Source organism: Pagrus major, chromosome 4, assembly GCF_040436345.1.
Source record: "Pagrus major chromosome 4, Pma_NU_1.0".
Lineage (NCBI taxonomy): Eukaryota > Metazoa > Chordata > Actinopteri > Spariformes > Sparidae > Pagrus > Pagrus major.
Window position 1 is genome coordinate 37424320 of NC_133218.1, and position 15002 is coordinate 37439321.

Here is a 15002-nt window from a genome sequence, read left to right on the forward strand (position 1 = left end):
CATGCAGGATTCCTTTGTTCTTTGTTTGCTTGCTTTTTGGGAAATAAACCATGAAAAAAAAAACTTTGAGTGGACATTAAACTTCTTTTGCCTGCCTACATTACATTAAAGGAGCAATCTGTAGTTTGGGGGAGGAAACGTTAATCAGAAGAGAAAGGTGTTTTTCTGACTGATTTATTTTCTGCCTCAACAAACTAAATAATCAAACTCTTTGTTTTCATGACTGAATAAACAAACTGAGCCGAAAGGAAAACACAATTTATACTGTTTTGCTTTGTCGCGGACCCTGCCACCTTTCTAGCTTCGAAAAGTGTTTGGGGGGTGCTTGATGAGCCAAACCACCACTACCTCCCCCTCTCGTATCCAGCGCCAGGGAACCCTCTCGTGGCTTCGACAGACTCTCCCTCTGCTTGTCAACTCAGGTGCTGACGACAATTATATTGACTCTGACAGTAACTCAAGCTAACATTCCCACACTCACTCTCTCATCACCCAAAGGCGTATTCGCTGTTGACAGCAGACTTCTAGCTCAAATTACAAGAGGTGGCTGCAGCCAGGTCGGACGCGGAGTGCTCCACTCGGATGGCGCAGAGCTCTCAACCTCCCCCAAGTGACTGTCCACCCAGACATATGTTTGTCCCGGACTCTACCAGGTCCCAGGTCCTCCAGCGGGGGCAATTCGTCAGCGTTTTTGGTGGCCCTCAGTATACGCCACAGCAAGGAGTTCGTCTGTGCCTGCGGCAAAACCTCCCATCATCCGCCTGCTGGCCTGCTACAGCCACTGCCGGTGCCCCACCAACCCTGGTCCCACATCGCCGTGGATTTCCTCACGGGTCTGCCATCCTCTGAAGGTAACACAGCTATACTGACTATTGTGGACAGATTCTCCAAAGCTGTACATTTTGTTCCCCTGCCTAAACTCCCGTCTGCTTTAGAGACCGCTAACCTGCTAGTCCTCCATGTCTTCAAGCTCCATGGGATCCCTACGGACATTGTGTCTGACAGGGTGTCACAGTTTATTTCCCAGGTCTGGAGGGCTTTTTGCCAGGCAATCGGTGCTTCAGTCAGTCTCTCCTCCGGCTATCACTGGCAGTCCAATGAAGTCGCGGTTAAGTAGTGGGAGAATTGTCTCAAGGCTTTCTCCCTGGTGGTTGTATTCCGTGTAGTCCTCGTTGTTAAGAGCTAGTGCTATCCAGGTAAGTATCCGCAGAGCTGCTAACAATGTTGGCCTACTGTGCCGAAGTTAAGCTCATTGTGATTCCCCCGTACGGCGTATTACACACGGTGGTGTGTTAACACGACCCAGGGAGGTTGGGCTCCAGCTGGCGTTGGCCTGTCTGTTCCCAAGTGAGGCAAACACATTGTGTATACATTCCCCCATTCGGTAGCTTTCCCCGTACAGCGCACACATGGGCTTCAGCTCCAGGTGTTGGTCTCTCTGCAAACAATCACAGAGCCACGACCAAACCGACAAACAGCTAACCTAGCCTAGCCCAAGGGGGGACTAACTTCTCCGAGGTAAGTAAACCCTCATGGCCAGGCGTGACATCATCACGCAAGACTCACATGTGATCTTGCGAGACTTGCAACGGCATTTAAAAAAAAGGAAAAAAGGGGGCTTTCCCAATTAAAAAATAATAAATAATAAAATAGAGGAATAAAGAGGCAGGTAAGTATAGTTTTCAGGTAAGTATATATATATATAAATAAAAAAAAAATTGAAATAGAAAAGCCGTTGACTGATGTTGTCTGCCATCATGACCAGTGCGTCCACTGTGCGTGGCCTGTAACGTCACACTGCCTATGGAGGATGGGCACGACAAGTGCATAGCATGTCTGGGTTCCCAGCATGCCGAGGCTGCCAGAGAAAACCCTGCAGTATGCATGAATTGCTTTATAATGCCTCTGCGCACAAGGGAGGCTCGTGCCCATTTCTTTGCCGGAAAACGACCCCACTCCCATTCAAAAAAAGACGGAGCTGGAAAGTGGCAGTGACTGCAATCCCCCGACAGAGAGGATTGCCGCTCCTCTTTACCCCCAGGGTACTCAGGAGGGGAAACAGATGAGGATGTACTCTCCTTGTTTCCCTCGGGAGACGAGGCCATGCTGATAGCAGGGCAAGAAAGCCAAGGACAGGGGTCCAGCCCAAGAACTGAGTCCAGCTCAGGGGTGCAAGAGTGACCTGCGGTTTCCCAGCTACAAGAGGTGCTGAATCGAGCAGCAGTAGCCTTAGACATCACGTTACCAGAGGATCCAGTCCTCCCTACCTCCCGCTTCGAGGAGAGGGGTGCACCAAGGCCGGCATGGGCAAGGGTGCCTCTCCTGCCAGACTTCGAGGCTGTGGGCGTATTGGTTGCGAACACCCCCCTCCAATTGACCAGTCCATGGCTGCCCTTATGTCACCAGCAGGGTCAGCTTTAGGACCAACCAGCTGTCCTAACAGGAACTGTAGGACAATGGATGGCTTTTTGCTTAGATCACACAGTGCAATGGCAGTTCAGAAAAAGCTAGCCAACACTACAGCAATCCTTTCTCTCTATCTGCGCTATCTCTCTCATGGGGAAGAGACCACAATGGAGGAAATACAGCTTGTCTCCTCTCTCCTTTCACTAGCCGTCAAGGAGCAGGCCGTAGCAGCAGGGAAAGTGATTGCTTCACTTTGGGTGGCAAGAAGGCACCTGTGGCTGATGCAGTCTCGCTTCCAGCCAGCTGATCATACATCTCTCACAGGGCTGCCAATCGAACCCACCGCCGTGTTTGGTTCGGGGGTGCTAACAATGCTGCAACAGGCCCAAGAGGCCAGGCGCTATGCCAGTGAGCTCTCAGGCCCATTAGCCTACCCACAAAGAAGCCATCGCCCTCAGGCCCCCTCACGTCAAGCTGTGTCACCACAACCCAGTTGGGGCCCAGGAGACCTTAGGCAGCAGCTGGTTTGTCGGCGGGGACAGACATTATAGCAGCAGAGCAGGAGTAGAGGGGCCAGCCGGCGCCAGGGCTGACAGCCTCCACCCCGCTCCTGACGGTGTGCCGAGCCCCAGCTACCCAGACCCCCAACCAGGAGGAGCAGAAGCCTGGGCAGCACTAGGGGCCAACCCATGGGTCTTGTCAACCATGACCCAGGGGTACCAGCTGCAATTTTACGCAAACCCCCACTGTCAATATGTGGGGCTCAGCCCGCAGTACGAGGCTAGCACCACAGGCAACTATTAGAGAAAGAGGTAGCAAAACTCCTCTCCAAAGGCGTCATCAGGGAAGTGGAGAAGGCCGACCATCAGGTAAGGTTCCTCTCACACTATTTTCTGATTCCCAAGAGGGACGGAAGCCTTCGGCCAGTCCTAGACTTAAGAGGCCTGAACCGGTATCTCCGTCCCCTCCGGTGCAAAATGCTCACAGTTCCAAGAGTACGCCAGGCCATAAATCAAGGCGACTGGTTTGCCACAGTTGATCTCAAAGACGCCTATTTTCAAAAACCAATTTGGAGAGGGCATTGGCACTTCCTTCGGTTCCAATCTGGGGACAGAACATATGAGTTCATAGTCCTCCCTTTCGGAATCTCTCTGGCACCTCGCACATTCACAAGGTGCATGGATGCAGTCCTCGGACCCCTTCATCGGCAAGGCTTCAGGGTCCTTAACTATTTGGACAATTGGTTGGTATGTGCCCAGACACAACAGATGTGCTGCAACCACATTTCCAGGTCGCTGCGGCACATCAAAAAATTGGGGCTGCAGATAAATGAAAAAAAGAGTGACCTAGAACCATCACAGGTCACCCAGTTTCTCGGCATGACCCTGGACTCCAGAGCAGCATCAATCTCCCTGATCGCACAGCGGAGAGAGGCCATAAGGGCTTACCTCCGCCACTTTCGCCTCAACACAAGGGTGAGCTGGAGGCTGTGTCTCTGTCTGATGGGCTTAATGGCAACCACTGTCCAGATAGTCTCGCTCGGCCTTTTGCATATGCAACCGGTGCAGCGTTGTCTGCTGAGCTTGGGCTTGAGACCCCAGTCTCCCCTGTCGACCAAGGTTTGGGTGACACAACGACTTTATGTGGCACTCCGCTGGTGGAGCCACCCACAGAACTTGGGGAGGGGCAACAGTCTGGGCCCCGTGATGCATCAGCAAATCCTGGCAACAGATGCCTCGCAGGCAGGTTGGGGGGCCGTACACGCAGGCCTAGGAGTCCGGGGAGCCTGGACCGGCAAGCAGTTGAAACAACATATCAATGCTCTCAAGCTCCAGGCAATTCACCTTGCGCTCCTACAATTCCTCCCACGCCTGCAGGGCTGCCATGTATTAGTCAGGACCGACAGCACAGTGGCAGCAGCCTATGTTAACAGGCAGAGGGGACTGAGCTCTCCCCACTTAGGTCAGCTGGCCCACGAATTATGGACATTGGCATACCCAAGGTTCCTTTCTCTAAGAGCCACCTACCTGCTGGGCCCTCTGAACACCGCAGCGGACTTGTTGTCCAGGGGAGGCCCTCAGCCAGGAGAATGGAGGCTCCATACGGAGGTTGTTGTGCAGATCTGGCACCGCTTCGGGATGGCAGTAGCTGATCTGTTTGCCTCCAGGGAGACAGCTCACTGTCCAATGTTCTACTCCCTGGGGAGGGACAACCCACCACTCGGTACGGACGCTCTGGCTCACCAGTGGCCTCAAGGCCTGCTGTATGCCTTTCCCCCTTTCAGCCTTCTCCGCCACCTCTTATGGAGGATCCGGCTCGGGGATGCGGCAGTGATCTTGGTGGCCCCAAATTGGCCCCACATGCCATGGTTCTCAGAAATCGCACCACTCTTGAACGAAACTCCTTGGGAGCTCTCTCGGAGAGACCTGTTGCTGCAGGCACAAGGCCCCTTGTTTCACCCCTTCCTGCAGGGCCAGAAACTGTGGGCATGGCCCCTGAAAGGGCAGAAATCAGGGCCCTAGGCTTGCCAGAGCCAGTCATCCAAACATTGGAGTCAGCAAGGGCACCTTCTACCCGTGCGGGATATGCCTTCCATTGGGGCAAGTTCACCTCTTGGTGTGAAGTCCATCACGTGGACCCCCTCGTTTCCACATCATTGCATATCCTGCAGTTCCTGCAAGAGCAGCTGGGCCAGGGTAAATCTTCTGCCACCCTCAGAGGCATGGTAGCCACGATTAAGGCTTCACGAGTGGGGAACCGTAGTCTGTCGGGAAGCTTCTGTGCCCTCATTTCACAATTCCTGAAGGGCGCCCAGCGACAAACAGTGCAACCTAAGGCACCAAGGGTGCCCTCGTGGAGTTTTACCAGATTAACTCAAACACATTAATAATGGTCACACAGCTGTGTACTCAGGATGCTGCACAATGAGCGAGACATTCTGCACAGAGAACACTCAAGTCCTCACAAGGTCTCACAGACAGAAATGAGATTGATGTGTCGATGAGAGATGTAGATAAAAACAATGTGATAAGAGGCCAAAGTAGGACTGTTATGGTCGCAGTTGTGTGTTGGAGCTATGAGGAAACAGTGCAGCTCTTCTTACTGGAATCAGCTGCCAGAAAAAAAGCACTAACACTGAGAAAGAATCATCACAACACATGACATGTTTTCATTCAGGTTTGTGCAAGTGGCAATGGTAAAATGTGATCCTGGACACAGCTGTTGTTGGGGGAACTAAAGCTTTTAGGACTCATTCCTGCATCACTCTACTCGCATCTGTAGTCCTAACACTCACCCAGGAGGAGCAGAGAAACAGCAGAACAGAAACAAAAAGCTAACTGCCTCTGCCTCTGATGGATGACATGTAGAAAACCTGCTTGTTGTACAATAAGGTATCAAAGGTATCATTTATGGGAAAACTGAGACGTTTATTTCAGTCTGTTCAATGAAACCGGTTTTGCAGCTGGACCATTGTTCTGAAACATAGTGCACATACCTTTCAACTTGCATGACTGCTTGTCAGCTTCTCCAGCAGGTGTATATAAAGATGCTGCAGGCGACAAATCTGGAGACAGAGGAGAGTTTGCGGCATCATGGCCTCCACACTGGTGATCCTGCTTCTGCCGCTCCTGGTCTCGCTGGCATCGGCATCACATCACTATGGTGCAACCTCGACCTTCACCTACAAAGGGAAAAACCCTGATGGCTCACACAGGGTGAGTGATTCAACTTTTATTGAGATGTAACATTAAATACAGATAATGTGTGAATTTATTTTATCACTTTATTATTATTATTGCTGTTGTTATTCTGCAGAAGAGAATTAAAACCACCTGTGAAAATGAGTTTTTTCTCCAGAACTCTGGGGACAAAAAAGTCAGAATTCAAATAAATTTTTCAAAGTGGCCTCAAGGCTCTTTCATACCATAGAAAAGGATTTGGGCCACAGAAAAAAAAGAAATTCTCTGAAAAGTTACTTTTTTCTGCAGATTTCTGGGCTTAAAGTCAGAATTCAGACTTTTTCTCAGAAGGAAAATCAGAATTCTGATAAATATTTTCCTCTCTGAAATAATAAAAATCCCACTGATACTGATCTTGTTTGCATACCAAAGGAACCTAAAATATTCTGTCACTTTTCAAGGAAGTTATTTAGAATATATACAAGTTTTCACAGCCGATGTCTCTCGTTTTTGCCGCAACATGTAAAGCAACTGTGCGTCAACGTTTCTTGACATCTGAGAGTAAGAACTGATGACAAGACAGCTGAAAAATAATATGGATTGTCCACTGAGTGCTTAATTATTATTAATTATGCTCTTGTGTTTAGTATTTTCACTCCAAATGGCTTTGTTGATTTCCCATATTCAAGACACAATAGTTACGTCAACGTAGAACTTGAGTGGACAGTAAATTATATTATCTTGTAAAACATTCTTTGATTAATATATGCCTGCAAAACAACAAACGGTGCGGATAAAAGAAGAATTAGCTATGGTGGAATTTCCCACTAGTTTAAAGGGACGTCCTCCAGCCTCACTTTTTATTAAAGAAATGATAAAGAAGCTCCAGATCATCTGAAGATGAGATTACACCAGCCATCACGCCCTACAGCATGTTCATGTTCAGCACTCAAAGCTGCCTGTGTTTGTTCCTGCAACAAACTGTGTCTTTTTGTCATGATGACACACACACACACACACACACACACTTTAATTCAGACTTTGAACTAAAAAAAAGTCAATAAATAGATATTTATTGATTTATGATCCTCTGTCTGCAACATAGGCTGTGCTGTTTCATCTTTCTTTTACCAGAATTTTATCATTAATTTTCGTTGTCATTTTTTTCCCCAGGTGAGAATTTTCATCTTTCAGACTAAAAGAAAGAAAACATTATTTTTTTATTTTTTTTTCATATTGGATATCTGCTCCAGAAATGTATGCAAATGAACAGGATTTGAACTTGTCCACCCGTCCTGCTCACTTGATTTGACCCCCTCAGACTACCACCTCTTCCCTAAGATGAAGAAGGAGCTCACTGGTCACCATTTTGACAGTGATGATGACGCTAACGCTTTTAACAATGATGAATAAATGTTCTAGGTTCTCTGAAATCGACTCCTTCCACCTCAGGCAACTTATCACCTCTTGTAAACCCCCTTTTTATTTTAAAACGGTTCTGTAGCTTCAGCAGAGCAACCATCTCCAACTGCACAATTGCTTAATCTCATCTTTTTCCACAGGTTGATGTTCGCAGCAGGGAAACCTTCACTGGATGTTTGCACATCCTCAACTGGTATTGTTACAACGGCAACTGTGGCAGTAGAACCAGTTATAGGAGAGGCACACTTGACAGCAGCACCAATGGACCGCTATATAGCAGCCGATGGTGCGAAACTGAGACGGTTTCAACAAGAATCATCCCGAATGACAAACCTTTTAATTTGAGGTGAGTTTTTTGCTTCATTAAATCATATTAATATTGTTGCTGCTGTTCTTTATTTATTGAGTGAAGTTTGTGAAGCTTCGTCTTAGTCATCAAAACTGCTTTGAGTCACCCAGTTGCACACAATCAATAATGAGTATTGTTTCCACACATACCAGGGCATCCAGCTGCTGTTGGGTTGCAAACCGTAACCATTTAAGCGGTTGGTCTCCACTGACCTCTGTGGATTTGGGAACAAGATCTGACACCGGACAACCAAACAGATCACCAGACATCGCCATTCTACCTTTCCTACGGTAAGTTCCCTGCAGTCAGCATGAAACAGATGTCCTACTCTCCCAGTGGTAGTATGTAAAAGATATATTGTGGCAGCCAGATAATTGTGTCAAAATCAAGCCCAATGATATTGAAATCATTGGGCTGAAAGCAAAACGTAGACTGCGAACATTTTACTGGGAATGTTTCCCACAGCACGTCTACAAACCAAAAGATCTGTCAGCAGGATCATTTACAAAATGTTACAATCACATAAACATGACTGCCTCAAAAATCCTTCAGATTACATGTTTTGTATCATTTGGCAAAAGAGTGGGGGGCTTTGGGTGCAGGCAAGATGGAGAGAAGTTTACCATTGTCCAGTTACTTAAACAAACAAGTTCCCGTTTAACACATTTCTGGTTTTACTGCAGGTCTGTGAGTGGTTTGTTCACACGGCGCCACCGTACCTTAGTGTCAAACATGGCCGATGCACTCTGCAGAAGGCCGTTACTAACCATTAATGTTTCTATTCCAGAGTGCCTCAAAACTGTCCACGGACATACAAACTGCCGTCTTTTGATCCTGATGGTGACAACGTTCGATGCAGGTATGGAAGTATCAGATCTGTGGAGTGCAGCTCGTGCCGCTCACCTTCAGGCTTCGACTTAGATCAGGTTAGTCAACAAATCCATATAAAAGGTATGAGGAAACTGATTATTGATGAATTGATTGATGCCTGACTTAACAAGTAATTGTTCACATTGTCAGGGCTCTTGCGCGTTAAACTACCGTTACTCCCCTGCCGACGTCAGAGTTTATGGATTTGAGATGGTTGTGGAGGACTTCCCGAAAAGGAGCATCAGTCTGACCTATGATGACGGATCCCGGACCTACAGGGCGCCACTGCCTGTGAGGGCAAAGAGACAAGCAGCTGCACCCACAGCCACAACCACAGCTGCCCCCATAACTACAACCACAGCTGCACCCACAACTACAACCACAGCTGCACCCACAACCACAACCACAGCTGCCCCCACAACCACAACCACAGCTGCCCCCACAACCACAACCACAAGTGCCCCCACAACCACAACCACAGCTGCAACCACAACCACAGCTGCACCCACAACTACAACCACAGCTGCACCCACAACCACAACCACAGCTGCACCCACAACCACAACCACAGCTGCAACCACAACCACAGCTGCACCCACAACCACAACCACAGCTACAACCACAACCACAACCACAGCTGCACCCACAACTACAACCACAGCTGCACCCACAACCACAACCACAGCTGCCCCCACAACCACAACCACAGCTGCACCCACAACCACAACCACAACCACAGCTGCACCCACAACCACAACCACAACCACAGCTGCACCCACAACCACAACCACAGCTACAACCACAACCACAACCACAGCTGCACCCACAACCACAACCACAGCTGCCCCCACAACCACAACCACAGCTGCACCCACAACCACAACCACAACCACAGCTGCACCCACAACCACAACCACAACCACAGCTGCACCCACAACCACAACCACAACCACAGCTGCACCCACAACCACAACCACAGCTCCACCCACAACCACAACCACAGCTACCCCCACAACCACAACCACAGCTCCACCCACAACCACAACCACAGCTGCACCCACAACCACAACCACAGCTGCACCCACAACCACAACGACATCGAACCCTGGCACCATTGGTCCTCTCAGTAAACTACCTTTGCATTTCTCTTTTCTTGGTAAGTCAGGTTTCTCCTGTCATAATTTTCTGACTACATTGTTAATGAGAAAATCTTTATTCTTTAATATCTTAGATAAAGACTTTGACATTGAGTAGAAACGTTTGTGCATGTTGCAGCTCAGGCAACACCCTCATGTGTAATGTTACACATGGTGGTCGCCAGAAAAGCTTAACCAGAAACCTTTTTTTATTGTTATTATTGACATTTTAAATATTTATATTATTTATTCAGTTAACTTTTATCTTTTGGTCATTGAATAATTGCATTTGGAATTTAATGTAAATTTTTTTTAACTCCAGTGGACCCACCTGCTCCATCATGTGAGGAGGGGCTCTACTTGCCAAGGTTGTTGCCCCCAACACCTGCAAATGGAGTACGCATCCAAGCAGAGATCAACAAAGAACTGGAGATAAAAGTCAAAGCACAAGCTTCATACGCAAGGTAAGTGAGAACCAACGAGATCAATGTGGCAGAAAAAACATTTTTATCATTTCAGCAGGTAAAATAACATCAGATTAAAGAAGTCTGTGTTTTCTTTCTTTTGTTTCCATACAGAATAATTGATATCATCATAAGTGGGCCCTTGAATATCAGCAAGCACCGAACCACAAATGGCGATTTTGCCATTAGGTGGACACCTATCACGGACGAACTGGGAAATTATTACTCAATCTGCTTTGCTGTTGAATCCATGGCAGGGTGAGTTTAGAGTCGAGGAAAAGCTACGAACAAATAAGGAACTTATCAAGCTGCCAAGATTTAAAGAATAAAAATGTGTTCATTAAATAGTAAAGTCAGAGGAAAACGTGTATCAAAAGTAAAACAAAGTTTCAAAAAGCATTTTCAAACTACACCTTACTTTTAATCTTTTTTAAGACTGGATAGTCTGGTTTAAGTCACTTAACATTTACACTTCTGTCACTTTACATGTAAGGGTTAGGGTTAACCTGTCGACCCAAGTTCACCCCAAACAAATAGGGGGCAGCATGTCATGAGTAACCACTTACTCCTGCTAAACTCCTGCCTTTAGCTAGTTAGCTCAGTTAGCTGTGCAGTGGTCCCAACTGGGAGCTTGTAAAGGTATCACAAGACAGGAAATGCTGGAGCTAGCTGGTTAGCATGCTAATCTCAGTAGATATCTCTACAAGACAATACATAGACATCTTTGACAAAGTGTAAGAACTGTTATTTCTTCACATTCCGTTGATAACTTTATTTTTTTTAAATGTTTGAAACCAAAATTCTGACATGTTCTTACATATTACTGGAGACTTTAACAATGACAAAATGAGCTAAGCTGAATGAGTAACGGACATTAACCTCCTCAGTTAAAATGTTGTAACAGTGTTTACTGATGCTTTCCAGGTCGAGGATCTACCAGTCTGAGATGAGGTGTGTTGTGGTGGACGTCGTGGATCAGAAAGGTGAGTTCAAGCGTTACTTTAATATCAACATTTTGTAGTGTAAGTACAATTGTAATGATGTGTTTTCACCTAATACACTATCACGTGCTGAATGCTATGTTGAAGTGTTACATATTGGCGACGTAACTGCTGTACATGAGAGAACAGTTTTTAAAGCTGCAAGAACTGGACTCATGTTAAGTGCTGTGTTCAGGTTAACTTAAATGCTATGAAACAAAACCATCAATTGTATATTGCAAAGTTTAATGCAAAAACACCACCAAGGTTCTTTATTCATACAAACTGAAACCTCTCCATGAATATACTTCACTTTGCTTTTTTGGTGTAAACTTAAAGTTAACCTGTGGAGTTTCCTTGAAAACAAACACAAGTCATGTTCAGTGGTGGAATGTAACAAGGTACCTGTACTTTACTCGAGTATTTCCATTTTATGAAGCTATTTTTAAACCCTCTTAGATTACAGCTGTTTCCTATAAAACCTGTTGATACACAACATTCAGTCCTGTGTTTTATGAGTAAGGCATGCTCAATCTGATTGGGATCTGGTGAATTTGGAGGCCAGGTTGATGCTTTGAGCTCTTTGTCACTTTCTTCAGGCCATTCCTGAGCTGCTCTTCAGCATAATGTGTATAAATAATTGACAAATATACTGTATTTCCTTGCCCTAGTTAAGTCCTATGTGAGCTGCAGTGAGTCCACAGTGACAGTAGAGATTGAGAAATCTTCATTCCCTCGACTCGATGAGGATAATTTGCGACTCAATGACCCCACCAACACCATCTGCAGCCTCCAGAGACACTCCAACAGCACTCACGTCGTTGCTGTCATCCCCCTCAACGCTTGTGGCACTGAGATCGAGGTAACACAGGCTCATTTTCTGGTATCATGTGCTCTTCCCTTCTTAGCAGTATGATGACTGAGGATATGACTTTTTATTCTGCAGGAAGATGAGGACAACCTCATTTTCACTAATGAAATCACCACCGTCGACAGAAGGACGGATGTGATCACCAGGAAACACCTGCTGGAAGTGCAGGTCCGCTGCGAGTATCCAAAACGGGGAAATGTGTCACAGAGCTTCACAGTGCACAGGCCGAACGTAACGGTCTGGGAGAAAGGCTACGGCAAGTTTACCTACGGGTTTGAGTTCTATCCTGACAGCACATTCCGAACCATGGTGGATCCAAATACGTACCCTCTGGGGTACGAGATAGGGAGCAGGATTTTCATGCAGATCGAGGCCACCTCTTCAATCAACAACACCGTGCTGTTTGTGGAATCCTGCAGCGCTGCACCATATGACAACCCAAACTCCAGGCCAAAGTACACCATCATTGAAAATGGGTAGGCATGAGTACACCCTCTAGTGGCGACAGAGGACATAAAAAAGATGTGTTGCTTGCTTGAAGATAAGAAGTTTGTAACTAAATCGCCTGTCGGTGTGAATGACAGTGTGAAAGCTTGTCCGTCATGCATGTTTGCTACGATAGGATCCATCTATCCATCCAATTGTAGACAGTGGATGGAAAGATAAACTAAACACTTTAATGCATTTTACCTTGTAGATGATTATCTCTTTTTACCTGAGAGGCTCACCTATGCACAACATGTTCTCATCCAGGGTCCCAAATGCTGATGCTGCTTTGTCATGCCCCTCGCTGCTCATACAGACACACAAAGTACCCTGTAGCATCTGTGTGTGACAATCAGAGCCTTCCCTTTAGGCAAGAAATGTGGTCCACACAAGTATGTGAATGCAGACGCAGTGCCCCTGCTGGCACAAATGCGCATCTCTAGTGAACATAGAACATACTCAATTTATGCTCTTACACACAGGAGGAGGTAACAAACTTCAGTCCACAAAGGGGAGATATAGAGCTCATCAGACACTTCCATGACCACAGTAGTAAACAAACATGGCCTGTGTGGAGAGAAAGCAGAAGGCTTAGCTTTCTCTTGTTGTTTTGTGCCACGGCTCGCAGCTCGCGTTGCGTTATGATTTTCAGGTGACATATTCCAGAACGCAACGACGTCTGCGTTTACGTCCTTGTGTTTGGCCAAAGTATACGTGTAAGGCCTTCCTGTCAGAAAGCCTTTCTAGCACCTGGATAAAAAGAAATGGCCGGTTGGTTAGTTTTAGGAAATGATCCTTGACGCTTGACTGCAAGCGGGACATGAACCCCGGTCTCCTGGGTGAAGGTCCTGTGTGTGTGACGCACCATTTTAACCCAAACCACCAATGTCCGGTGGAGGAGGCTCTGACTGCCTCATATTGCCACAGATGGGGCATTAGTTTAAGCCCTCATATGGAAAAAGGTATGACTGGGTCTGTATGAAGCACCGAAGGACCTGAGAAAAAATGTGTATTTGACAGTCTGGGAATGAGACCAGGCAGCGCTGCAATACGACTGTGTTTTGATTAGGAATATTTAACATCCACAGTCTGGACGTAAAAGTCGAGGTTTCACCTACATTTCCTCATCATGTAGATACCTTCAATAGAATATTATTCTACTCTGCCCTTTAATGTTATCCATTGTAAGACGTACAGAGAGAACATTTCTTAAGTTTTCTTTTTTCTTTGTTCTGATAAGGTGTAATGTGGACTCGACTCTTCAAAGACACATCCCTGACCACCAGAGACAGTTCAAGTTCAGCATGGAGGCCTTCAAGTTCATCGGTCAGAATAACCAGGTGAGGGATGGATTATGTGGTTAGACTGGAGGGAGTGACTGTAAATATCTCTGTGATCATCTCTTAATGCCTCAATGAATAGGTCCAATTCATAATGTCTGCCTTTTATATATATTTTTTTTATATATAGTTTCATATTGCAAATCTGATGCCTGGTGATCACGACTGAAACACCTACCTTTAATAATAATTAATTAAAATGGGGTCTGACAGCTAATTTTTCTTAGTTGTTTGTGTACGTCTGCTAAATGACAGCATGTCCTGTTGTATTCAGGTGTACATCAGCTGTTCAGTCATGATGTGTGAAGCAGGGAACCCCAACACCAGGTGTGCACAGGGATGCCTCAACTCCACCCAGCCAGGCGGTCGTAGCAAGAGAGAGGCTGTCACCCAGACTTCAAGGCACCTGGTTTCCCAGGGTCCCCTCCGCTTAAAGAGATCAGCAGAGGGCGCTGAAAGCCCAGGTAATGAGAACAGGGAGTGTTTCTGAACAGCACGCCTGCCGTGTTTGAGAGTGAATTCACATTATGCTTCTCTTTCCTCCAGTGATGAACCTAAACCTGAACCTGGTCTTCATCGCTGGATGTCTTCTTGCAGCTGTCGGCATGATCAGTGCAGTGGTCATGTACAAAACCAAAATGTCAAAGGTCAAATACCAACCTCTGCCCACATTTGAGAGTTAAACAACAGCGTGAGCAGAATACAAGTTCTGTTTTTAATTACATTTGAAGATATGAAGCTCTAGGTGATGGGTGGCAGCTGTCTAATTACACGCACTTTTAAACAAATGAATGTATCTTACATACAGGAAGTTTTATATTAAATGAAACTTAAAATGAAGGATGAACAGCTGGTACTGCATCTGCTGGCTAGTCAGGTGTTGGGTTTACTGTTGTGGGATCCCATTTAACCTTACAACTGTTTCTACTATTACAGTATGATTTAGCTTAATTTATGTGTGTAATCCATTCAAATGATATATGAATATGTAAGAATTG

At 46.3% G+C, this 15002-nt stretch overlaps 2 protein-coding genes across 2 annotated transcripts; both read left to right on the forward strand.

Annotated features, from left to right (window-relative positions):
* Window positions 1–2303: 2303 nt before the first annotated feature.
* LOC140994311 (uncharacterized) lies at window positions 2304–4928 on the forward strand. Its single transcript, XM_073463882.1, has 4 exons — window positions 2304–2448; window positions 2614–2814; window positions 2900–3199; window positions 3241–4928. Exons 1-4 carry the CDS (start codon window positions 2304–2306, stop codon window positions 4926–4928), a joined length of 2334 nt encoding a protein of 777 aa, XP_073319983.1.
* A 1071-nt stretch (window positions 4929–5999) lies between these two features.
* LOC140994313 (ZP domain-containing protein-like) lies at window positions 6000–14687 on the forward strand. The gene is made up of 11 exons (XM_073463883.1): window positions 6000–6122; window positions 7649–7727; window positions 9779–9883; window positions 10186–10327; window positions 10442–10585; window positions 11252–11310; window positions 11979–12169; window positions 12254–12654; window positions 13905–14004; window positions 14279–14468; window positions 14551–14687. Exons 1-11 carry the CDS (start codon window positions 6000–6002, stop codon window positions 14685–14687), a joined length of 1671 nt encoding a protein of 556 aa, XP_073319984.1.
* The last annotated feature ends 315 nt before the right edge of the window (window positions 14688–15002 follow it).